The sequence below is a fragment of the Clinocottus analis genome, unplaced genomic scaffold, assembly GCF_023055335.1.
Source record: "Clinocottus analis isolate CAN_PGR_092001 unplaced genomic scaffold, fCliAna1.0.p SCAF_1, whole genome shotgun sequence".
Taxonomy (NCBI): domain Eukaryota; kingdom Metazoa; phylum Chordata; class Actinopteri; order Perciformes; family Cottidae; genus Clinocottus; species Clinocottus analis.
Genome location: NW_027175820.1, coordinates 23,739,496 through 23,766,677, shown reverse-complemented (window position 1 = coordinate 23,766,677; position 27,182 = coordinate 23,739,496). Strand labels below are relative to the sequence as shown.

The 27,182-nt window shown below is 45.3% G+C and overlaps 1 protein-coding gene across 2 annotated transcripts in view; it reads left to right on the top strand.

Moving 5' to 3' along the window:
* Nucleotides 1-20,903, top strand: part of LOC137782527 (C-Jun-amino-terminal kinase-interacting protein 1-like) — a 37,899-nt gene extending 16,996 nt beyond the window's left edge. Inside the window, exons 3-12 of one of the 2 annotated variants that reach the window (XM_068571864.1) lie at nt 5,182-5,439; nt 10,154-10,235; nt 11,791-12,969; nt 14,950-15,025; nt 15,163-15,335; nt 15,448-15,551; nt 16,472-16,588; nt 17,450-17,520; nt 17,766-17,864; nt 18,047-20,903. In XM_068571864.1, coding sequence (XP_068427965.1) covers nt 5,182-5,439; nt 10,154-10,235; nt 11,791-12,969; nt 14,950-15,025; nt 15,163-15,335; nt 15,448-15,551; nt 16,472-16,588; nt 17,450-17,520; nt 17,766-17,864; nt 18,047-18,119 — 2,232 coding nt within the window. In that variant the 3' untranslated portion in view covers nt 18,120-20,903. Of the gene's footprint in view, nt 1-5,181; nt 5,440-10,153; nt 10,236-11,790; nt 12,970-14,949; nt 15,026-15,162; nt 15,357-15,447; nt 15,552-16,471; nt 16,589-17,449; nt 17,521-17,765; nt 17,865-18,046 lie in introns of both variants that reach the window. The other variant, XM_068571857.1, reaches the window with a different exon arrangement.
* Nucleotides 20,904-27,182: the final 6,279 nt, after the last annotated feature.

Below are 27,182 nucleotides of genomic sequence, written 5' to 3'. Positions count from 1 at the left end.
AGCTGAGTGAGACCGGCGGACTGAAATTCTCTCGGCTCCTGTTATAGTTCAGCTTTTTTCATCACAGACCTTACAGGCGGCTTTACGTCCTCCCTTCCCATTTTAAAAAGTGCACAGCGTTAGATGGAGGCTGCCTATAAATGTATGATGAGGCGGTGCAGCAGGACGTCGGGTGACTGGGAGGATGGAGGCATGGAGGGTGGGGGGGGTGAGCACTTCATGCACAGCCCTGACTGATGACCTCATCAGTGAGCTCATCACCCCAGGGGAGTTTTAGGATACATCTTGTCTCATCAATAATGGACCGTCACATGGAAGGAGCTTCACTCACCCACAGACAGGCGTGGCGTCTGCCTCAGTGTGTGTGTGTGTGTGTGTGTGTGTGTGTGTGTGAAAGGGGTTAATAGCGAGGGGTCAAAGGGCGTGGCCAAACTAATGCAGACATTTTATAAAAGCTGAGTTCAAACTGGCTTCCGAGCACGTCAGCGTTTTACGATTGTTGTCGTGCAACGATAAGAAAATGAAGAGAAATCGCGAGGATCACAGTCTCACATATTGTTCCTCTGTTGTTGTTTTTAGTCAAAATGTTGCCTATGGTGATGCAGAAGGATGTATTTTTAAACTCTTGCCCACAGGAAAAGAAAGTCCTTTTACCCGGAAACTGTCAAGTCGGGAGTGTAAAGAACTAAACATTGTTGACTAACTGCACTTTTTCACGGCTAGAATTTCATTTTATGACCTTTTCTGGACAAAAAAATGAGTAACAGACTTCCTAACAGTCCTGGATGTCACCGTCTCATCAAATTGAACCTCAATGAAGCAACAGCTTGAGCGTGGAAATCCTAGTCGTGTCAAAATGTGCATGTATTGAAATCCCGGTCGTCTTAATGAGAGCAGGAAAGATCGTCTGAGATGAAGCAGAAAGCTTCATTGTTTAGTTTCTGTTGCAGACATTAAGGAAGAGAGAAAAGTCTTAAACCCTGCTGCTCTGGCTTTTCCATCAGTCTGATTCGAACGCTCTTCTTAGCATCCAGAGTTTATTCTTCCTGGTTGAACGGCTGACAGGTTGTTGAGCAGAAGATCCACACACAAAAACACACCACACAAAAAGATGGAATTATGAATTAGTGAGCAAAGTGTGGAGCGGCTCACGTGCAGATGTGGTGTTCCTGAGAGACGGGAAATGACAACATGCATTATCTCAACCACTCTACGTGTGTGTGTGTGTGTGTGTGTGTGTGTGTGTGTGTGTGTGTGTGTGTGTGTAGGGGGAGTCATTTGTCATGTGCAAATGGTTGAAAAAGTCATATATCGGGAAGGGGTCGGATGAAACGGCCAACAGCACTAAGTGACTGTAGAAGCGCACACACACACACACACACACACACACACACACACACACACACACACACACACTATATCCTCCTTTGTAACATTATATCAGACATAGAAAAGGGCATTTGTCAAATTAAATGGGAACACAACTTTAAACAAAGTTGTTAGATTAAACACACTTTACAGAAAGGTCCAATATGTAACACAAGACATTAGCATAGCCGCTAACAACTATGTGCATCGTCTATGTAGCAACTGCATGAGTATGTAGGATGTTAACGTCATATTGAAATCCCTCTATAGATATGATGTCTCCACAGGACATTAACCATGTGATGTTATTTACCTCTTAAAAGAACAGAGTGTAACTACATCAATGCACATCAGGAAAATGGATCTCATTAACCCAGATAGAGAGAGAGAGAGAGAGAGAGAGAGAGAGAGAGAGAGAGGAGGGGGGGGGGGGGGGCGAGAGAGCAAGCAATGCAACAAGAGAGAGAGAGAGCAGATTGTGAGAGATGAGGCGGAGAGGATGATGAGGAGGAGGACGAGGAAGGGGGGAGCAAAAACACTTACAAGAGGAGAAGGAGACCTATTTCCATGGCAACAGTGTTTCTCTCACCTACCCCTATGTGTCAGAGCTGAAAATACATGCATTACACACACACACACACACGCTGCCCCCATGGATACCGCTCACGTCGTGTCACACACACACACACACACACACACACGGCAACAGCAGAGAAGAAGCTGCCTCGTCAACACAAGCGGACTCGAGAGGAGCTCTTTGTCGCTTTAAAGAGCCTCACCCGCCGTCATTTTGTTGTTGTTGTTGTTGTTGTTTACTGACAGTCAGCTGTTTGTTGATGTTGATGCATTCTCATGCGTCATTCAGGCACGAGCGCGTCGTTTAGCGGGAGCGATCGCAGAAGATGGCGGACGATCCACACACACACAAAAAAAAGAGAACAAAATAACCCGGAAATGGAGGCGGCCATCTTGCTTTTTTGGCGTTTGTTTGGAGAGCCGGACCCCCGAGGGGGAGGAGCTACAGAACTGTTGTGGTTGTGTTTTTGACCATTAGCAACATTATTATTAATTTGCTCTCATATTTTTTGTGCATCCGGTGAATTCGCTCTCCCGCTTTGGTCTCCTCCAACTGCTGAGAAATATAAACGGCTTCAGCAACAAAGTGTTCTCTGTCTTGAACGACAGGCAGACACAAGTAGCTGGTGAAGACACATTTATCACATTTATGTTATTTAATACCTCCTGCTAGTGCTGGAGAACAGAGGTGTCCAACTCATTGTAGTGAAGGGGCGGCATGTCGGCCATTTTGATCTAAAGTGGGCCGGACCAGTACATCACAGCATAATAACGACAATATGTTTTTGGATGATAAACACCTATTTTAAGGTTTTTTAACAATAAACTAGCAACATAAAGATGTAGTAGTGCAACATGTTTGATATTCAAAACACAGTACCAGATTGTTTCAAACTTCAAAACCAAAGATAAGAATCTCTCAAGTTTAGTAAAGTTCAATCCAATCATATCATTTAAAACCAAAAGTTGAAATTATAGTGAGATTTAATTTATTTGTATACCTTTCAATCTTTTTAGACTTTTCTCTTTATTCATCCGTAAACTGTATTGATTCTATAGTTTTTTTTGCCTTCTGCTTTTCATCTGTCTGGTGTCGTTACGTTTGACTTGTTGGAGCGTTGTTGCCCTGCTGGGGCTGCTCTGATTGGACGAGAGCCGAGCGTCAGCGACTCTGAGGCGGCGGCGGCGGCATCTCCTCAGCCTCCTCCTGTCTCTTAGCAACAGGGGCCCGGGCGCTCTTAAAGGGGTCAGGCGTGATTTTCAGACTTCAGGTCCTGAAAACGTGAGAAGGCGAGTAAAGGTAAAGGATTGATCGTCTGCAGGTGGAAAGGTGAACAGGCGAGGAGGTAGGACAGAGGAGAGAGGACAGAGGAGAGATTACAGAGGCAGACAGACAATGTGAAGTGATGGTGTATCACTTTAAATATCATTAGAAGGACCTCCTCTCCTTTAAGGGAAGCATTGAAGCTCCTTTCCTTCCCATTCAGCGATATTTCTCTCTTCTTACAATTTGACAAGGACAAGTGTCTGAATGCTTCATTAATTCATTAAAAGCAGCATTTTCGGCTTCATGTGCAGGAACATATGAAAAAGGGAGGTTTTTTGTCTTGGTATCATGTCCAAAAATGCAGCTGCACAAACACTTCAGAGAGAGAGAGAGAGAGAGAGAGAGAGAGCTGTGGTCAGTGTCGCTGCATACAAATGTGCTTGAAGGCAACACTTTAACTCTCCTTCCTCTCCTCTCTGCTTCATTTACAAAGGAGAGCACACAGGCTTTATGAAGCCGTCCTTCACTGAGGAAGAGCCGGCGTGCAGCTTTAAATAAGGAGACGGTGATACGCTGCCGGCTTACTGCCGATGGGAGACACTGAAATCAGACTGAAGAAGCTTTTCAAGTCAAACCAAGTCCAATAATTCTGACCGATCTCATTGACTTTGACATATTTCCCGTGTTGTGGTTCTTGTGAGCTTTGGCGTTGTGAGCGTGCATTTGTGCATATCTGCATGTTTGTGTGTTAGTAAAGAGGGAGCTAAAGGCCCGTAAGAGGCTTAACAGCGACTTGATGTGCATGTGAATGCATCGACATCACGGGAGGAATTACCGTCTGTGTGTGTGTCTGTGTGTGTGTAGCTGCAGAGATCCTGATGGTAAGTGAAGCAGACGTTGCTGTCCCAGTGCCCCCTGACTCTGTCTCCCAGATGACCCGGTGTCGGTCACATGCTTTGGTTTCAGCAGCGATGTCAAAGTGAATCTCCTCACAAGAGGATTATAACTTTGGCTCGTGGAATATGTGAAGAGTCAAGCAAGAGCGTTCAGCACCACATAGGACGAGGAACCTCTTGGGGAACGAAACCACAACGGACCAGGGTTTAAGTCCTGGGGACGTTCTCCTAAACCTTTTGGCATAAAATACATAATTTTTCCAATTTTTTAACCAAACGACAGTTTTTTTGACTGAACCTCCTTCCTAACAGCCACGACTTTGTTTTATTGTGATTTTTGTTGCAGATTCTGATTCTTTAGGTCCTAATCTTTCCAAAAAGGTGTCTTATTGACGCTCCAGGAGGCTTTTTTGGGGGGATCTGACTCATATCACGCTGGATGTTCAGTTAAAAATCAAAATACCTTTTAAAAGTGATTTTTTTTTTGCAGATAAAAATATATATATGAGAGAAGCAACGTCTATAAGCCACGCCCCCTTTAACGTCAAGCGTGTCAAGCGAGTAAACTAACACGGTAAACACAGCATAATGAAAACCCAAATTTCACGTACACATGTCAAAATATGGAATATGATGAACGTAATAAAGTTTAAGTTTCCATTCTCACTTCATTGCTGCAGCTTCAATGGCCTTGTACATTTGCACAAACATGGACTATGACTCCGGTTTCTCTTTGTACTTATACAAAAGACACACACAAAAGACATATATCTATATTTCTAGATATCTAGATATATATATATAACAAATTAAACGCCTTCATGTGGAGAAGCTGACTCGTCCGTCTCCTCTCTAAGCGGCTCAGCGTTCGGCAGCGACAGTGTTAACAAGCAGAAGACAGAGCGGAGTCTGTAATTGGCCGCCTCGGTCTCCTCATCCCACACACACACACACACACACACACACACACACTCACACTCTCTCTCACTCTCCGCCTGCTTCTCTCTCTCTCTCTCTCTTTCTCTCTCTCTCTCTCTCTCTCTGACTGACGGCCGCGTCGTCCAATCCCTGCAGGGCCGCGCGCGGCGAGGGACCAACAGCCTGTCGGCGAGGGCGGAGCTTGGCGCCGTCGGCCAGCTGCAGGCGGAGATGCTGCACTTGGAGCTCATCGACGGCGGCGACGCTCACCGCGGCGACACGGAGTCCTCCAAGGCGTCGGCCGTCGCCACCCCGCCGGTCACCAAGGGCCCCGCGGCAACCGTCACCATGGATACCTACCGGCCCAAGAGACCCACGACCCTTAACCTCATCTCCATTGTGCCGCGCACACAGGTAGAAACACACACACAGACACACACACAGCGGCAGATGACTAAATATTGATCAAAAAAAGCAGGAGGAGTGTGTGTGTCTGTGTGTCTGCCTGCGTGTGTGTCTGACTGTTTGTGTGTCTGCCTGTTTGTGTGTCTGACTGTTTGTGTGTCTGACTGTCAGTGTGTCTGTCTATTTGTGTGTCTGACTGTCTGTGTGTCTGCCTGTTTGTGTGTCAGCCTGTCTCTTTGTGACACATTTGTGTGTGTCTGCCTTTTTGTGTGTCTGCCTGTCTGTGTGTCTGCCTGTTTGTGTGTCAGCCTGAGTCTTTGTGAGACATTTGTGTGTGGCTGCCTCTTCACACACAAATGTAAATATGGATCAACAACCTGTGTGACATCACTGGACTCACAACCGTTGTGTGTCTGTCAGGATGTGTTTACTGCTCTGAACAATAGCCTCAATTGTCAAGACAGCGATTTTTTATTTTTTCCCCCCTTGGTGCCGTCTCTGTTTGTGTTTGAATGCTGCCGGAGCTTGTGACTGTGTGTGTGTGTGTGTGTGTGTGTGTGTGTGTGTGTGTCTGTGTGTGTGTACGTCAAATCTTAGGGCGAAGACATTTTGTCTTCAGGCTAGAACGGGGTTCAGATAACGGTGCTCAACACGAATGCAATCAACTTCAAACGGTGCAGAGTACAGACTCAGTAGAAACACATGTATGTAAATAGGTATTGCGCATAAAATACTGTCATTATAATATCAGTAACGCATCATAAAGACCATGCACACACAACACATACACCTGCATTCAACAATGCCTCCTTCCTGTGGACAATAGCAAGAAATAACCTGTTTTATAGAGTTGTGTTATAAGCGCTGGGAGGAGAGAAACGTTTGAGGATACATAATCTGCTATATTAATAAGGCTCCTCAAAAGTTTAGACAAACATGAGCGAGTGTCCGTCCACTTCCTGTCCATACAGCATGTTTTCCTTCACTGTGTGTGTGTGTGTGTGTGCGTTCAACAACGCTTGTGACTGCACACAAGCGTCTTCTGATGTGATCGGACGGATGACGTCACTCGTCCGTGACGTTACAAATCCACCTGCTGAGAAATGAATCAGTTGTATTACGTCACACAGGCCGGGTGGAGTTTCAGCACGAAAAAACCACATTGTTCGACCTCGGGGAGGATCGCGCTTCGGGCTAAAAATGACACCTCATGCTCCCAAAACCACATCAAAAAAACTGTATTTAGTCAAAGCATTTTGTCAGGATGCAACGTGTGTGTTATGTGGCTATTTGGACTGTGTACTATACGTATACTACTCATTATATGAGTAGTTTCTGTCATATTCATGTAATGTGCTGTACTTCTGTTGCGTTGCTCATTCTGGTCACATGACATCTGTTGCTTCCGTTGCTCTATGAAGGTTTCTTCCCTTTTTCCCCTGTTGAAGTGGTTTCAGTATCTTTATTTGGGGAGTTTTTCCTGCTCTAATGTGAGGTCCTGGGTCAGAGATGTCATGTGTACAGACTCTTGTATTTGTGATTTTGGGCTGTACAAAGTAATGGATGAATCAGAAAGCCGTGCAGCTTTATGTTTGCGAGTGCCATCCAGCAAGTCGCCAACACGCTAACGCGTAGCGAACAATAGCTTGTCCCATCCCATCATCCTGTTTAGTCACGCCCCGTCGCTTCCTTTCACATCAGATGTACCTGCTCGGTCCTGCAGAAATATGCAACGCCTGCGTGGCGATACTCTCGTTATGCAACGTGGACAATGATGCATGGAGAGTTTTGCGGCTACGAGTCCGACACGTACACGCGCTCCATCACAGTGAAGACGTCCACGCGATCAACCGAGCGGCTCCGTGTTTGACTGCGTTTTGTTCTTCACTCAGTTTCCATGAGGTAGAAACAAGCCGACTGTACTTGCTGCTGTGTGTGTGTGTGTGTGTGTGTGTGTGTGTGTGTGTGTGTGTGTGTGTGTGTGTGTCTGAACTGTCAGAACTGGAAAGCATGAAGGGAATAATTGCTCTGAAACATTTTTCTTCCTGGGAAGTCTTCCTGTCTCCTGGGACGTTGTTCACTTTGATTCATTCAGAAGCGAGAAAACTAAACAAAAAACTGATTTTAAATATATTTCAACGATGAAGTAGGTGCAGGTTTCTTGGATGCGTCGCATGAAGTATGAAGACGCGACGCAACAAGACAACATGCTCTTAGCTTACAGCAGATCTTGGGGTCATTTTTGATTATATATATTTAAAAAAAAAGGTGCAAAATGCACGATTTGGCCCAAGTACGTTGTCTCCACACAGCTTCCTGACTGCCTCTAATCATGTGGCCTTAAACACATTTATTGTTAAAAACAAATCCTGGAGTCCCATGACTCCTCCCTCTTTCAGTCCTTATATGGTCAACAGCTTCCTGTCGCTCCACTAGCCCCTCCCACTTCAGTCCTTACACAGTAAAACATCCGGTAGAGTCCGCCAGCTCGTCTTGAGATAACGACATTCAGGCGTAATGTACAGCTCACACACGTGTACATTTATAGTGTTTCATCCAGTTCCTGTAAACCTTAGAGGGGCAAGAACAATATTGTCCTGCGTTTCTGATCCAACAACGTCAGGACACGACAAGTCAAGCAGCGCGTGACACAACTCCAACGAGATGAGACAGATGAGTAGCGATGAGAGAGAGAGAGTCTCCAGGTCAGTGGATTGGTAAAAATGCAAAAATATACAATTATCTTCTGCGTCATTTGGCAACGAGTGAAAAAAAAGCTCGGAGCTCAGAGCAGTGAGGCGTTTTGAAAAAGCAGTGTTTTTATTTTTGGATCCAATTATGTGAGTGTCAGCGTTCTGCACCAGAGCGCCACGAGGCACTGAAACACCTTTAAAGAAAGAGCTCCTGTAAGGCGAGAGGCAGTGAAGGAGCACATCCATGATTTCAGCCTCAACATTAAAGTGAAAGCCATGAAAGGTGGAGCAGGCGCTCAGTGTGTGCAGCAGCGTGCGCTCTGAGCGGACATGTTGGGTTTTAGTTCACAGATTGTGTCTGAAGCTGCTGAAGGAAAACGATTCAGACAGAAAAACAGGAGGCAGCCCTCCGTCTTAATCCCAGCCTGACTTTAATCTTTCCCCTGGCTTTAACACACTGCTTATGTTGTCGTGTGTGTGTGTGTGTGTGTTTGTGTGTGATTTGGATCGTATACCTACATTCGTTTTGTTGAGTTGTGCCCAAAGATGCAGGAAAAAAGGCCTGAATAAGTAACATTTTGGTTCATATTTATGTTCGTATCGGTACAGTTATCGCCTGTCAATCAACGCAGACACTCCCCCAAGACATGCGGGCTTTTTTTCTTTGTAATTTTGGACATAAAGTTTGATCGTATTCTTGTCGTTCTGGTCGTCGTTTCATCCGAGTCGACTGCCGAGATCTGGGAATTTTAAAAAAAAGGCGAGTAACAAACTCCAATATTTGCCAAACTTCACCCCAAACTCAGATGACTGCTTGACAAAGGCATGTGTTCCTTTTAGCCTTTGATGCACACACACACACACACACACACACACACACACACACACACACACACACACACAGTCACTGCCCTGAGCGATGATCTTTTTTCTCCCCATCATCTCGACGCTGCCTGCTGATTCACTTGTTACCACCGCGACAGCTCCGCGCGTACATATAGATGAGGAAGTGAGTCATGCGTGGGTAGGGGAGGGGGGAGGAAGAGGGGGGGGGGCAGAGGAGGAGGAGGCAATATTATTTTCGGCAACAAGTCGTCGTCATCGTCACAGAAGTTTCCAGTTCGACTCCCGCCTGCATGCGTCTGTGAGATGTGAGCTTTGTGAGCCGCCAATTTTTTAAATTGACACGGAAAGCATTCATGGGATGAATTTCCAGGACTTTTCCAGGTTTTCCATGACCGTGAGAATCCTGTTTTCACATTGTGATTCGAGGCATTACATGGTAGACGTTTTTATCCACCTCGATGGTAAAATCCATGACGAGACAAGTGGAGGAAACGTCACCAGAGTTACTCAACGGCGGGCCGGTGCTTTGGTTGCACGTGTCATCGCACTCAACTGTGACATCACAGCGTACTGCCACGCCCTCGAGTATCGCTCTACATCGCTGCAGCACGGGGAGGGAATTACACCGGAATAAAAATGTTCATATAAATTAGAATAATGGAGAAAAAAAATTAAATAACATGTTTTGTGATCGGAAAAAAGCCACGGTTTCTAGAAAAGGCCCCGACAAATCCCCCAAAACAGCCTAAAGGAGACGCCCAGTGTTCATGTGTGTGTGTCTGTGTGTGTGTGTCTGTGTGTGTGTGTGTGTGTGTGTGTGTGTGTGTGTGTGTGTGTGTGTCTGTGTGTGTGTGTCTGTGTGTCCAGTAGCTTTGGTAAAAAGGTTTGGGTCCCTTTAAATGCACACCACGGATCACAGACAAAAGAATCCCTGCTCATTCAACAGAATAGAAGCTTTGTGTGTGTGTGTGTGTGTGTGTGTGTGTGTGTGTTTTGTGTGAAATAAGAGAGAGAGAGAGAGCGAGCGAGTGAGACAAAAAAAGTTGTGTACATTGAGAGTCTGGACCCAAAACTCGTTGACCGAACCTTTCTCTCTTTTCCTCATCTGATGTATTCTCTCTCTCTCACCACTTCCTCCTCCTCCTCCTCCTCCTCTTCCTCTTCTCCTCCTGCGTTTTCCACAGGACACGCTGAACAACAACTCCTTTGGGAAGAAGTACAGCTGGCAGGAGAAGGTTTCGGGCTCGTCCTCGCCCCTTAAAACAGGTGAGCTTTTCTTTCGCGTGTTCAGGCTTTCGGGATTCTCGATGCTAAGCTAACCGTAGCGGAGCCGAAAAAGCGGCGCCACCGGCTCGTGGGTGAAGCGGCTGGGAGCCGCCACCGCTTATTGTCACGGCTCCTTTTCAGAGCGCCATGTGAGGCGACACTAACCAGACTCACTGCCCGGCGCCGCGACGCAGAGGTGATCCTCGTTATCGCAACCGTTTAAACAAAAACACGACCAGAACTTTAACCGCTTGGTTGGTTTTCCTTTTGCTTTATTCAACTCCGTGGTGGCAGAATACGATAAGATAAAATAATCCTTCATTAGTCCCTCAGTGGGGAAATTACGGGATTACAGCAGCACTTATTCACAGTAAGTAGAGAAAAAGATCAAGTAATATAAATAAACAGTGGAACGGTAATAAAAACACAATTAAAAAAATAAAATGAAACATTAAGAAACAAAAATATTAAATATACAGATAGAATGAAAAATAAATAGTAAAAATGTGTATAAAAGTTTAAAAGTTATGCACCAGGTGAATTAGGTTAAAATACAGATTTAAAGCGTTATTCTGATGTTGTCACTCGATAACCACAGAAAAATAAATGCTAAACTGGAATTAGCATGTTATTTTGGATTATTTGAATAGATTGTTTCGAGACATTTGATGTTTCAGATCACTAGGAAAGCAGACAAACTATTTTGTGCATCAGGCCGCTTTATATTACGGTCATATAATAAGTTATGTATGTCATCGTTGCATCTTCATCCTCTGATATTGCTAAACCTCCACGATAAAGACACCTCCCTCAGAGAGGTGGAGTAAATCAAGTGATTTCCTCACTGGACGAACTTAGAAAAGAACGGTGAGAACAAAGACCAGCAGATCGTTGGTAACACAATCCAGTGAAGTTGTGTGTAATGACAGTAAAACAGGAAACACAACAAGGGGAAGGACGGAGAAAGAAAACAGTGATTGTTAATGAAAGATCCATTTCACTGCGGGAGCATTTTTAAAATCAAATATACACATGGATAGAAAAGAAACCAAGTTTTTGGCCCAATTCAGTGGCTGCAGAGTCTTTTACTTTTCACTCTCGCTCAGAGTTTTAGACGTATAAAACCTGCAGCTTCGTTAATGAACTGGTTTCATATGCAAACGGCCTCACGTTGCCTTTAAGCAGCCGTCTGAGACGCTTCTCCTGAATTTGAATTGCAAAGTGATTCGATGGAGAACAAGTAGCATCCCCACAAGGACTTCCTGTTTGTTGTTTTTCATTTTCTAAACACGATGAGAGGAGTTAATCCTTACAAACTCCGCCCCTCTCGAGGTGAGACCAGACCGAAAAGTCTTGAGTATTGTCCTGAATCGTCCTCGTCGATTGTTTAAACGCTGGACTCTTCCATTCCCTCTTCTTTGGCATCATCAACCGTCAACATATCAAGCGTGGATTCGCTGGCGATGGATGATGACATCACACGTCCGTCGTCTCCTCCTGGATTACCTAACCGTTTGTACTTTTCTTTCTTTCCTCGCTCCCCCTCCTCCACCAGGCGACCGCACCCCCCCGCGCGAGCACAGCTGCCTGAGCGACGAGGACAAGCTGCAGGGCGGCGGCGCGCAGACCAAAGACCGCGGGACGTCCACCGACGCCCCCTGCAGGCACGGCCGCGCCTCCGGACACTCGCACGGCTCGACCGCGACGGCCGCCACGCGCTCGAAGCTCCCGGAGAAGCCGCCGGCGCCACCTCCCCCGCCGCCTCCGCCGCCGCAGAACTACACGCCGGCCCCCTTGTACCCGGGGAAGGCGGACGGAGGCGGCGGCGGCGGCGGCGGCGCGCCCCACCGGGAGAGGATCCGCTACCACACGGACGTCCACCTGGAGCCCACGGAGGAGATCTACCTGACGCCCGTGCAGCGCTCCGCCGACCCGCTCGACGCCCCCGGCGCCCAGGACCGGCCCTTCCTGTCGCAGCAGACGGAGCAGGGCCGCATGTCCATCAGCTCCGACACGGAGGGCCCGCCTCCTTACCAGCCCCTCCCGGACCGGACCAACGCCTCCATCTACGAGGACGACGAGGTCTACGCGGCGCCGCCGTCCTACGCCTCTTGCATCGAGGCCCTGGTGACGCCGCCCGGCTCCTCCCTCGCGCCGAAGGGGGCCGGCGTCATGCTGAGAGCCGGGTCGTCGGTGGAGTACGTGGACGCCGCGGACGACAGCTACTGCGGCGAGGACGAGGACGCGGAGCGGGTGGCGGCGGACGGGAGGATGAGGAAGGGGGGAGGGGGCGGCGGCGGCGGCGGCGGCGGCGGCGGCGGCGGCGGCGGCGGCGGCGGCGGAGTCCCGCTAAGAACTGCCATGAACTCGGAGGCCAGCGGCCTCTCCTACGACTCGGTCAAATACACGCTGGTGGTGGACGAGCACGCGCAGCTGGAGCTCGTCAGCCTCCGGCAGTGTTACCAAGGATACAGCGACGACAGCGACTCGGCCACCGTGTACGACAACTGCGTGTCCTCGCCGTACGAGTCGGCCATCGGGGAGGAGTACGAGGAGGAGGAGGAAGAAGAGGAGGAGGAGGAGGATGAGGACGATGAGGACGGCATTCAGATAGGAGCAGCGAGGAGAGAGGCGACGGCGTGTCTGTCGGAGGAGGAAGACTCCACTCCAGACGACTTGCACTTCTCCAAGAAGTTCCTCAACGTCTTCATGAATGGACGCTCTCGCTCCTCCAGTAAGTCACAGACATGTTCTTTCAATTTAACACACATATATATACATATATATCTATATATATGCATATTACGTCATCTTTCATACATTAACCGCATGTCTATAACGGTAAGAAACTGTATTTGTATTAAAAAGCATGACAGCCTTGATAGTCGGCCATATTGCTCAGCCAAAGCGGTGTGAAATTAATATTACGAACATGTTGAAGTCGTGGTTGTTGTGTTATTAAATAGAGGGGGAGGCCTCCTGTAGTGAAGCAACAAATGAGGATTTTCTTGATCATAATTTCTTGCCGTTTTTTTTGTATTTTTATTATTTTTAGTCCTAATTATGGAATGTAATTGATATGACTGTAAATCTACATCTAAACTAGACAGACGTATAACATGCACATTCAAACTAAGCCACTTTGTTTTTGCATTATGGGATACCTGTGACATCACAGCTTCTTTAAACCTCAATATTTTTTATTGCCGGTTAACCCTCCACCCTCCTCTCGGTCTCAGAGATTTTATTTACATTTTTAAGAACATGGACATGTTCTGAATCATGCGCGAGACGACCAGGAAGCACGAAGACCCCGGTGAGATGCTACTCGGCATTTTAAACACAGCAATGACTCAGCAGCGAGCTGTCCGGCCCAATTGGCATCGGTGGCGGGAAAAAGCCTGAGAGCGACGAAGCAGAGATCCAGGAGCCGGAATATCCGGCACGACGCCTGATAGATAAATATATAAATATAGTGACGGTCCGTCTTATCGACTCAGCTCTCACTTGTCAGAGTGACAACTGAAACTGGAAGTTGCTTTTTGAATCGCGAGCGGCGGCTTGGAAACTCTTTGAACGCGTCGTTAACGTGCCAGTTTGTACCGGTTTACTAGCGCAGCCTGCGGAAAAAGCTGCAGTTTTTTTGCCGCTTTGTTGATGTCGTTATCAGCAGAGCGTCCGTCGGCAGAGCGTCCGTCGGCAGAGCGTCCCGGGGACAGAAAACCCAGCTGGACGTGCGGCGGCCTGCTGGCTGGTGGAGGAACACGGAGCCAAAAGCAGCTGGTGGTTCGGTGTGTTTGGCCTCCCTTCTTCCCCCGATGCCGTTTATACCAATTACCCATTAAAAAAAACCCTGAAGAGAACAGTTTGCTGAGTCAAAAAAACAATGGAAGTCCATGAAACGCTATTAGGACGGACTGAGAGGTGGCTTCTTTAAAAAATCTCCATTTTCATTCAGCTGAATCTACAAAAAAATTAAAATTGTCACTGTGTGTTTCAGATCCCATAAGTCTTTTTCAAACAAGACTGTGCCATCAGTATTATGAAAAGATGACTCCCAAGTTAGTGTTTAGTGTTGTGCTCCAATCCCCCCCCCAAAAAAAAAAATTCAACAAGTGCATGCCGGTCGTACCTCGAGCAGCGACGAGGAAGCGAGATACAACCAAACGTCCTGAGAGCATCAGCTTCGGTCAGCTCTTCCTCTTTAATGTCTGCATCTGGAATCCTGTGTGTGTGTGTGTGTGTGTGTGTGCGTGTGTGTGTGTGTGAAGCAGCCGTCTCCTTCATATGAAAGAGGTTTGTTCATAATATACGTGCGGCCATTTCCTCTAACAGCCCTCGCTGGGCTCTTGGATGCCGTCCATGTGCTTCACAGACTCATTAGAAATAATAATGCAGTTTATCTGAGCAGTGCAGAGTGTGTATGTGTGTGTGTGTGTGTGTGTGTGTGTGTGTGTGTAGGTGGGGTGTAACAGATGTCTCATGGGATCGCAGGTAGAATTACACAGAGCTCATCTGTTTCACGCCTCATTACAGAGTGATCCATCGCTCCTATAGGATGCATGTGAGCATTAAAGCAAACACACTGTGTCCTAATTGTGTCTTCTGTGTGTGTGTGATGGACTTTTGTTGCAATTTGAAACAAAGGTCATTGTGTCTGTGTCACGCTGTCTTTTCTCTCCCCCCCCCCCCCCTCCTCCCTCTGCTCCTCAAGGTGCAGAGTCCTTCGGCTTGTATTCCTGCCTCATCAACGGAGAGGAGCGGGATCAGAGCCACCGAGCCGTGTACAGGTGAGGAAGAGCCCCCGCGCGTCTTCATCACGACCAGCAAACCCGTGCTAAACGTTGCAACCGCGACTGACTCAATGGTCTCAATGGAGTCACAGCTCTTCCTCCTCCTCCTCCTCCTCCTCCTCCGCCTCCTGCAGGTTCGTCCCTCGACACGACGACGAGTTGGAGCTGGAGGTGGACGACCCGCTGCTGGTGGAGGTCCAGTCCGAGGACTACTGGTACGAGGGCTACAACATGCGGAGCGGCGCCCGCGGGATTTTCCCGGCGTACTACGCCATCGAGGTGACCAAGGACGCCGAGGGCGAGAAAGGTACCGGCGCCGCCACGCTCGGTAAATCAAAAGGCGGCGGAGCAACTACGACCGATGTGCGTGTGTCGTTGTCGGCGATTGTAATCACTTCCCGTGTCTCTTCTTTGTGCAGTGAAGAGCAGCGAGTGGATGGACAGGTACCGGCTGAAGTTCCTGGGCTCGGTGCAAGTGCCCGCCCACAAAGGAAACGATGTTCTGTGTGCAGCGATGCAGAAGGTACGTGAGTGTGTACCTGGCTCCAGACGGAGAGCAGAGTGAGCTCCTTATTGTCCACAGCGCTGGTTTTCAACCTTTTTTGAGCCGAGGCACATTTTCTACAATACGAGCATCTTCACCAAGAACCCAAAAAGTCACAAAATGTCACATTGTAGCATGAAACAGCATGTGTGGTAGGTGAGTGTTGCGCTACCTGCTGGCGTGGAAGAGTATTTCATTACTAGGCCACGACATTGCAGGCTCAGACGCTGAACAATGGAAAATTATTTGCGGCAACTAAATGTTTTTTTGGGACCGATTGTGTACATTTTGGACATTTTGGGGGTCTCTCACACTGGTGTGGTTGTAGTCCACTGCTAAAAGTTAAACACCTTGGTATGAATCTACTTGTTCCCTTTACTTATGTCAACCACATGTTATAGCTTTTTGTTCTCCTGTTCCTGCTCTTCATGAAGGAGTTGTGCATCAAGTATTTCCTAAACATTTAAACTCTTTGGAGTTTTGCAATTTTTATTAAAATCACACTTAAGTAAAACGATTCAACTCCCTAATTTAGTGGTTGAAAATCACTGGTTTATATCTCCTATATGTCCATATATCTGTTGTGTATATGTATATGTCTGTATGTCTATTGTCTTTGTCCCATTTGCATGTCCTAGACTATGTACACCATGAAGTGTGTCCACACTGGAACAAGTGGGGCACTTAAAAGTTGAGAAAACATGCAGACTGCTTTGTAAGAACATGACGTCATCGTTCCACAAGTAAAATGGCATCATTGTCATTGAATTCTTGTCACATTGCAACAGGATCATCAGTGTTACGCTCTTGCTTCCTGTTAACCGTCAACATAGTAGCTGTTGGTGTAGCTACAGTCACATGTTGAGCTTTTTTAACCCTCCCTCCCGTCTGTTCCCCAGATCGCCACCAACAGACGGATGACGGTGAAGTACAACCCGCCGTCCTCCTGCATCCTGGAGATCAGCGTGAAAGGCATCAAGCTCGCCGTTCAGGAGGATTACTACGCCCGAGACAGAGTAAGCGCTCAGGCCGTCCTCTTCGTCTGTGTCCTGGAAAATAAATCTCCACGGGAGTAAAAGCTCATCCTGAGGCACGTCGCCCCCGTGTGGCTGCTCATAGGCACTGCAGGCGAAGATGTGACGGCGGTCTTTAAGCACCTTTCATCCTCTTATTCCTCAACATTTCATGATAGTTTTTCACTTTTTAGACAAACATACGATAAACTATTTGTCATATACACGAGGTCCAGCTCAGAAAAGAACAAACTTACGTTATAAAAAACAACTCTTCTTTAATATTCACTCAGAAAGATTGAAGACATTTTAAGTCCAACCATTGAATAATAATATAAAACGTAGACCAGAATATTGCCTTAAGTTTAAACTGTGATTGAATATGCTGGTTTGTTGTTTGCTTATTGGCTCTGAATGAAACTCTACAAGCTTTTTGCTCAACATGAGGTTCACATGAAGCTCTACAATGTTGTTTTCTTGGATTTGTAAACATCAACAAACCATTTTTCTTCATTAGTAAGTTACAATGGATAGAAATGTTGCACTGTAACGCGTCACATGGGTCAGGAAATCCAATGCAAACGTTCCTAAAAATCCAGATTTATGTCTAGTGAGCCTCCGATCAGATAATATAACCCTTTTTTACCTTTTATAATTCCCAGACACAAGTGTATTATAGTGCCTTTTAGTATTTTAGCAGTTTGGTATAGCAGTACCTGCAAAATCTACAACTACAAGATGCTGTTTACGTCTTCATTATAGAGTAATAAACGTCCCAACACGTCAAACTATGACTCACATTTAACGTTCATACGACACGAGTTCTCATACATTTATTTTTTCTCCTTTGTGTCCCGCTCACAGAGTAACGAGTGCAGCCACTTCTTCCAGTTAAAGAACGTCTCCTTCTGCGGCTACCACCCCAAAAACAGCAAGTAAGTGAAGGCAGACCTCACGGAGGGGAGGAGCCTATGACACCAGGTCACATCGTCTGTGCTGAAAAAACACACACAGGGACACAAACTGTCACGTTTCGCTGGTGTTCGTCTGCAATAACTCGCCACAAGGGGTCGCTATCAACCACCACATGTACCAGACTGCACACAAAGACAGTGTTTGAAGGAGGAAGGTGACGAGCGCTCTGAACAACCTTCATCTGCTCACTGTCTCCTCTCTGCAGGTATTTTGGTTTCATAACTAAACACCCGGCAGACCAGAGGTTCGCCTGCCACGTGTTCGTGTCTGAAGACTCCACCAAACCTCTGGCTGAGTCCGTCGGGTGAGTCATGTGATGTCACTCAGAGATGTTTGTGTTTGTGTGAAGGATTCACTTTGTTTCTGCTGGAAGGAAACAAGCTACATATGTATGTATACATCCGTATACTGTGGATATGTATGTGTTAATACGCATATGTAATACATATGTGTAATATCTAAAATACTGAAGCGTGTGTTTTCCAGGAAAGCCTTCCAGTCCTACTACAAAGAGTTTGTGGAGTTCTCGTGCCCGACAGAGGACATCTACCTGGAATAGCCCCGCCCTGCCTTCAGCCTCAGCTCTGTACAGCACACTGTATCATAACATAACGTTGCATGAAGGACCGTCACACCTAAAAGAGAGGAGGGGAAAACAAACAAGCAGGAGAAGACCGGAGCACGTGGTGGGACTGTGGTGAAGCCGAAGGAGAAGGACGCCTCCAGAGGAAGGAAAATATGCAAAATGGAGTCGCGGCGGCTGCAGGCTGTCCTCTGGAAAGCACAAACGTTGTGTCACGAGTGAGCTGTGGCGTCTCTGAAAAGCCCCGGAGCCGTAACGGGGCCCCACCAGCTCGTATTTGCACACTAAAGGGTTGACATCAGGTTGGTCCGAGCAGGAGTGGAGGTGTATATTTACTGTAACGACGCCATCAAGTGGAGGAAGCCCGTGTAGGAACAGAGACCTTCAGCACACATTGCTCAACGGCTACACAACACACAAAAAACACTTATGAAACCAGCGACAGGTGATGTTCTTTGCATTTCTTTGGGGGGGTTGTGGAGCCAAACCTTGTTGTGCAACCCAGACCATTTAAATGCAGAGCCAAGAGAGGGTCGAAGTGCATTCTGGGAACTGCAGGTAATCGCTGATTTAAGTAGGAACGGACGAGGCAGGGTCGACTAAACATCCTGCAATCGGCATCGCTCGTCCGTGAGTTGTTTTTAAACAGTGTGAGGGTGTGTGAACGTGGACTTTTTCCTTTTTCAACTGTTTTTCCGATCCGCTTCAATCGGGGTCTCAGCTAAAAACAACCTGCCCAGCAAAGCCGTTAGTTCTAAGATTCCTAGCACTGTAATTTTTTTATTTACTGTGTTCTAACCTCGGTATGAAATCAAGCGTCGAAGATGTTCAATGCCTGGAAAGAAAGACCATCGGCTCCTTTTTGGTGGTTCAAGACCAGCTCCGACATCCAGAATTCTCCTTCGTGTGGTGTGTGTGGTTTTTCCCCTCGAGAAACTTGCTCCTCATAGTTTTCCACACCAGAATATATCTATATATATATATATATATATAGATATATATATATATCTATATATATATATAGGCCGCTCTGCGATGCTAAGGCCGAGGTACGGGGTGCTGACTGACGAGCAGAAGGAAAGCTCTGGTGTCTTCATATCTTCACGAGTAGTGCCTCTTTTTTCATCTTGATCATTGTGTGACCTTCCTCAGAGAAACATCACCAACATTTCAAGGGACCGCCATCGAGTGCGTGTTGAGTTTGAAGAGTTTGAATGCAAAATGTGCGATGGAGGAGTATGTTTGATGGGAATTGCGCTTTTTTATTATTGTAATTTTTCTTTTTTGTTGTTTTCACCGCACTAAAATGTGCTGTGCTGTACCTGTGATGTCACCGGCCGTGTTCCAGATCAGTGAAGTCGTGCCATGACGGGGCCTTTATGTCTTTGTGTGATGCGTTTAAAGCACATGAACCCCCCCGGGGGCCAAAGGCGGAGGAGACATGTGACACATGCGTTATATTTGAGTCATCTACTGCCGACGTCAGCCAAAATCACCACTATTGCTGCTTCGTTCATGCTGCGGAAGTCCCAGAGATTATTCAGCCCAGGAATTGTAACTTTGTACCAGCTATATATGTTAAATTACACACACAACTTTGAAACAAAAAAATACACATAAAATGGCAAGGAAAGTCATTCTTTTTTTTTCTCTTTGATCATGAATATGTGACTGAACTTCAGGCGTATGCAGAGCTGGAATAATTACTTTGTTACTGTAAAAGTCGGTTTACAAGCCGCTCCTACCTTCTGTGGGTGTCCCTGCTGTATCAAGCTAGCGCTGCTGCTAGCTCCCAGCTGCTGCTAGCTCCCAGCTGCTGCTGCTACTGCCCGCATCTCTGCTGTAGCAAGCTAGCGCTGTTGCTAGCTCCCAGCTGCTGCTGCTACTGCCCGCGTCCCCGCTGCCCGAGTCGGGGTTGGTCCCGCTAACTTTTGTGGTTATCGGGGGGAAAGTTAGCAGAACCAACCAAGGCTGAGAGCGGTAGCTAGCAGCAGCGCTAGCTGACTACAGCGGTAGCTGGCTACCCACCGAATGTAGTAGCGGCATGACAAGTTGACGAGGACAAATGTCAAACAATCTCCAGTTTTAGCTCCTCAAAAAGGAACATTTGCTTTCCGTGGCCTTATGCTATAGCGAGCTCGCGCGGCGCTCTGATATTCAATGATCATAACAAAAGAAAACCAAAGGATTTTTCACAATTTTGCTTTTATATTGTTTGTTTTTGTACCCTTCTGGGTGCAGCACAGGTACAGCACAGTTGTTCTTCAGTGGCAGACAAAGTGTGCTTCCTCCATCGTTTCATCACTAACACAAATTTCTAACAGATTATTTTATGTGATCTATATTTAACAGAAGATTAAAATGTCTGTACGAGAAAGATTCCTTCATGAAGGACGTGGAAAATGTCCGTTCAGGCATCTCGCCGGTCAACAACGACAACCATGGAAAGAATCTGGAGAGAAAAGAAATGTCCGAGTGCTTTTCCTGTTCCTCGTCCTGCAGCTTCAAGAGAGCAGCGCAGACTTTTATAATAAGAGTTCCTCCTCGAGAGCCGCCGAGGCAGATGGGAGAAACTGTACTGTAGCGGGGGAGGGGGCGCTCTGCAAAGTGTATAGACATGCCATATATAAATAAATAATTTAATATCTGTAATTATAAATATGACATTGTATGGATTCAACATGTAGTACGTGAAATTTATTTTGGATTTTTTTTTTTCTTAGGTGTGAATTATTCTTTATTTAAAAATGTTAATGCAGATCTCATGGTGTCCTGTCATTATTACATTTAAAACTGAAGGAAGTGTTTATTCTGACAACTTGTACATCTAAACGATGACAAGTTTCTACCTGATAAAGTAGCAGGCGGCCTGCTGCACATCAGTCTGTGACTCGAGTCCTTCTGCTCCGTCAGGAAGACTCTTTGCACTCCTTTTGATGACGTCATCAGCTGGTTATGGCCGTCCACTTTAAATGAACCCAACGGATTCTGCGTCTGTTCCTTCAGCCAATCACAGCGTTTGCTGTCAAACTTTAGAAATGTTCTCCTCTCTGCTGCCGTCAGTCATCGTCTGACCTCAGCATCACGACCCCTCGATTATCCTACTTCACGATGGAGTCCAGTTGTCTTTCCAAAAAGGTGTCTTATTGACGCTCCAGGACGCATTTTTGGGGAATCTGGCTCACATCATGCTGGATGTTCATAGTTACGATCAAAACATCTTTTTAAAAGTGATTTTTTTTTTTGCAGATATACATTTTTTTCCCAAGACTTTGCTGAGCAAATACATACAATAAAAACAAGTATGGGAAATAATTTGGGGTTCCTACAACGACTCAAACAGGAGAAAAGAGGTCTGAAGACAAAGTTGGTTAATAAATTTTGCATTTTGGAAATGTAAACAAGGTTGAAGCGAACATCCCGAACTGAGACTTTTCCTGCGTCGGGATCTGCCGTCTTTCCTTTAGTAGTATTCCTCCTCCAGGTTTGGCTCATAAGGATATCCAGTGTCTGGCAGAGGAAGAGGAGGAGGAGGAGGGAAGGGCCTCTCACCGTAATCTGCAGCAACACATTAACGTAACCGTGATGTTTTATTCAAAGTTATTAAATCTCCTCTGTGAACTTATATTCAAGGCTTCCTCACCGTCGATGGCGCTGCCATGCTGTTTGAAGAGGCGGGGGTCAAAGAGCAGCTCTAGCTCTGCTGTGCCTTCATCAGCTCTGCCAGGAGAAGAAGACACAACACCAGGTGAGAGAGGTGACGGCGAACTGAGAGGATAAAAACGCCAGTTTGTCCATCCCTCCTGCAGCCGCTGCTCCATCACTTCTCTCATGCATCGTTTTTTAAACATGACTTAAGAGACTTCCAGCAGACCGTGAAAAAAAAGCACATTTTTGCCTCTTAGCTGTAGTGTTGTTAATCAATCTAGATAGTTTTGGGGTTTTGGGGCTTCGTGTCAAATGGATTATCTTTAGCAACCAGCTGAACTGTCCCTTTAATACATTAAGGTCGACAAAATAGCGTTACAAGGCTCCGTTGAATCCTCATTTGTGATTGGTTCAATTACAGCATGCTGAAAGGCGGTCGTTTCTGTACAGCACATAACTGATTTTTTAGTTTTCTACCAGAGGCCATAAAATCATTTTGTAATAATAGTTGTGTCTGAAACTTATTGACGTCTTTTAGTCATACATATAAGAAGTGGGAGGAGTCATTATGGTGAAGTCCTGCTCACCAGGTCTGGGTTATTTTTGTACATTTGACTGCGGTGATTTTCATAAAAAAACAAAAAAAAGCATCCATGCTCTTATCTCAACACAACAAAGCCTTCTTGTGTGGTTCCTCCTCTAGAAACGTGTAAAGCACACCTACCTGAACCGCACAGGTGCAGAAACCCCTCCATCAAGCAGCAGAGCCATCATGAGGAGCGCTACCATGAGTTTACGGGTCATGTCTGACCGCGTGGCGAACACAGCAAACCTCTCAAGAAAAGTCTGATTCTAGAATTCATTATTGGATTTGTTAGTGTTCAAAAAAGAAAAACAATCTGATCTACACATTTAAATCCCAGTGAACTGAACACAGAAACTACAAGCAGCACATTCACCAGTCGGGAGACCAACAAACCATCCTGCTGTTGTGACGTCAACTCCCTGAATTCATCATGAAGTGCAGAATTGCTTCACGTTTTTTTTTTTTTTTAGGCGTTACAAATGATCGTATTAATTATTATTAGTCTTACTTAAGACAAGAAAATCCTTTATTAGTCCCTCAGTTGGGAAATTACAGGATTACATCAAGTTATATAAATAAAACGGAAATAAAACAATTTATTATGTTTTTTAGTTGAAAAAATAAAATTCACTTCAATTCACTTACAAACGGGAATCCATAATTTATAAAGTATGAAAACCCAAATGTATTAAGAATAAAACTTTATGTATTGAATACTAATGAGAATTAAAAAAGAATGTTTTTGTATGCTTTACTAACAGTGTGTACTTATTATAAAGTGTTAAATCACTAGTTTAACTAGGAGTAACGCATTTTTAATATTGTATTCATAGGCTTATAATATTGTTTATAAACTCTGATCAATAACTCTTTTTAATAAGCACATGGTTTTGTTATAAATTATCTAAATTCATGAAAATAATAAGTTTACTTTTTCAATTTCTTTTTTTAAAACAGGCATATTTCTGATTATCTGATTTACTTGCAAGGCCCTCCACCCCTCCCCCTCCCAATGGCCCCTGTGGAGCTGTCAATATTTTCTACGCCCCTGAGGCCGGCACTGTTCTGCTTATAGTCTGCCCTTTTCTTGCTCGTACGTCTTTGACAGGGTGTGTGGTAAGATGGCGGGGGGGGCGCCGTCGTTCCAGATGGTGGCAGTCTATGAATAATGCATTCCTGCCTCCAGTCAGACGGGTGCAAGCTGATTCGAGGTCAGCTGAATGATGCAGGTGGCTGCTGCGAGGGTCATGCTGAGAGGTAAAGAGGGCCACCCAGGGGTGAGCCGCGGCTTTGGAGACGCACATCTCTTTCTCCTTTAGCTTACACAATGGTGTGATGTCCTTCAGGGTCTCGAAGGCACAGAAAACATTTGAACACATACAGTAAGTGTTTCAGGTTCTTTACTATATTCATTTATTTTAATAAGGTTGCAAATTAGCTTCCGCTTTGGAAACAATGGATGTCTGTCTGTATCAGCCCCATTACATTACAATACAATGTCCTGGAAATGTAATGTTCCTACTGTAACGTCTACAATGTTAAACTGTCTTTAAAATACTTACATTTAAAACCAATAGAAAGACTGGATAAAAAACATAAAAAGTATGACTGTATGCCCCACAACAGTGGCGTTTTGACTGTTTATTCTATGTTTTAATCCATTAAACAGATTTATGAGCTGATTCTAGCTATTAAAACCAATCCTGGCAACTCACCAAGAGCTTAGGTCCATTCGAGGAAAGCCACCAACGGGCTTGGAGATTAAACAGAGAGATGTTTTATTTGATATGCAGTCTACTCCATTTATGTCCCGTCTCGGTTTAAGTGGTAAAGATAGTCGTGTCCGAGTGATATAACGTTTTATAAATACCATAAATCTGATCGGTAGAACCGTCTAATATAAATGCAAAATGCTTCAAAGTTGCAAGCAAACAAGGCTCCTCCCTCCTCGTGTGCCGGCCTCCTGTCTGATTGCAAGCCCCGCCCTGATTGTTTGCACCTGTGTCTCGTTTCCAGGTGTATTTCGTCTGTGTCAACTCCCCGGCTGGTACCAGTTTGTGTTTTGGTGTCCTCTTGATGTCCGTGAGGTTTTGTAGTAAAGCTTGTTTTTTGGAAACCAACAACCTCGCTTTGCGTCTGCTTCACCGGTGTCCTGTTCCCTGACAGTACAAACTGGGAACCTCGCCATCAGGTTCTCGCCTCTCACCACAACAAGATGGACTCCCTCCAAGCCCTTGTTTCAGACAAGGTCCCAGCTCCCTGCGTCCTTTTATCCAAAGCGACTTAAATTTTTTTAATCTCTGTACACCATAGGCACAGCAATTTGGAGCAATTAGGGGTTAAGTTTCTTGCTCAAGGACACAGCGACAAAACAAAAGATGTCATCAGATGACATCTCCCTACACAAAAACAGGGTGATTTCTCCTCAAGCTCTACATGAATGTGGAGTTATTTTTATTTTATAGTTAAATGTTTAGTGTCTAATGTTGAGCAGCTTCTGCCAGAACAAATTCCTCATTTGTGCAAACTTACTCGGCAGTAAATGGTTCTGATTCTGATTTTGATTCTGATATGTGGATGGATGTCCAAAGGCCTTCAATGGTCTTCTGATCATTCTCCACCAGGAGAGAGAGCGAGATCATAGCTGGGGACATAATTTGAAGATCTTCATTTGTGTTTTGGCTGACTCGTGGGGTGTCTTACCGGGTGACGGCACGGGCTTCTGATGTGTCAAAATCAACTAGGGTTGTGCACAGGGTCGCGAAAGCAATTCGCCGACGCAAATCTAAAGTTATCTCCTTCCCCAGTACGAACACCTTGGAGGAAGTTGGCCGAGGATTTGGACAGCTGGCACAACATGAGGCCTTCATTAAGGCGGTGGGGGCTCTAGATGGCCGTCAAATACGCATCAAACCATTTCAATTCACTTTATCCGGTTATTTTCTTTTGGGAGATGGAGGCCACTCGTGTCTTGAGCTCTCTACTGGTATTATAACCCCTTTCAGACAGCCATTAGAAGGAAGCCTGCAGGAGCGCTTCAATAAAAAACTATGCCAGAGCCCGCTCTGTAATTGAAAGGACATTTGGTGGCGAGCCACCTTATTCAAAGCGCTCGAGGTTAGGCCCAAATTGTGCTCTGAAGTTGCCCCGGCCTGTGCGGTCCTCCACAATGTGTGCCTGAGATATGAGGATATCAAGAAAGAGCCAGAGCTTCAGCCTGAAGAGCCGGGCCCCCTGCTCTACTTGACATCAAGCAGAGGATTGGGGCCCAAATGAGTTGATCAGCACCCCAGCATCTTCAAGGCCCATTAAGGGATCATGATGCATTTGGAAATTGTAGATTTTTTTATTGTTTATATGACCAGCTACCACAATCCTGGGTTATCCTTGAAACCTTTGTTCAAATTTGGGAAAATATTTAATTTTGTGGCCGTAAAGCTGTACATACCTACATCGTCCACACCCAAAAATCTCCCTTGAAACATCTTTAAATAATCATTTTATTTCTAATATAAAATAGCATGATGTGTTAACAGTGTCTCTACAAAATTTGACTTTGATTACGTGAAGTTAAATATTTTTAGAACATTTTAGTGCACATTTCGTGTACCGTAGGTTTAAGTCCCTGAAAGCAAAAATGCCCGAACTTTCTTCCGGGACTTTGGACGTTAGATCCACAATAGATATGCTCCATTTCAAGCAGGTGTGTGTAGTAAATTATCATCAAGCACTTTGGTATTAAAGCACCTGCAGAACCTCAGTTTGACCAACAATGGAGAAAAAAAAAATAGTATCTTGAAAGATGAGAAAAGTGCCATGCAGTTAAAAGTGAGCAGGAAAACTTGACTTAAAAAAAAAAAAGTAAGATTACTTAACTTTTTTTCGTATTTGTATGGCCATCATGACCTGTAATTTGTTTCCAGATCCAATGTTTGTCTAAAGCACAATGGCACAAATAACAGCTGCAGAAGCTTTTCTGTCTACTACTTGCAGGCAACAACCCTTCAGATAGACAGTTGTTGCAGCACACCTGCCTAAATACTGTCCTGATAATTGGACTGGTCCATTCTACCACAGCCAGAGGGGTGTCCTCAGCAGCCAGTGCACCTGCACCACTGAGGAGACAAGTCTTTTCTCCCCTTCAATAAACCATGGACTCACCGACGGCTGTGTATCCTGCACTGGAAGATGGATCAGAAATGTCTTGTTTCATAGTGTTTGTCACTTTGTTCTGATTTTGTTCCCCATTGTAATACTTGTAAATATTATTGGGTGATAATATAATCTGGCCCTTCAGTGTGCTTGAGTATTTTTTTACACACAAAATGAAGACTAGTCCAACTTAAAGTAATACAAAAAATCTAAAAGATTATTTTTTTTAAGTAGATCCAACTGTAAATAAATCAATGCAACACTGTTCTCAGTTTGAAAAGCAAAATGTGATGAAAATAAGACAAAGAATTACAAAATAAAGTGCAGTTTATTCATGTACCACATGAGGGTGTTAGTGTGCTTTTTAAAATTAATTTTGGTGAATTATTGAGCCTCGAAAATCTTATTTTAATGATATGTATTGTAAAATTCTATACATGTGGTAAATACGCTATATATATATATAAATGTATATGTTTTCTGAAGTTATGTTTAAATGTGCATTATCTAATGCTTTGGGGAATACACAATAGTTAGATAAACACATAAATTCACATTTTTTCTTTCCATGAGTCTGAAAGAAGACATGTCATAGAAGCAACATAGCCCAAACTCTCAAAATTGATCGCTGCGTGAAATGTTGTGTCTATAGT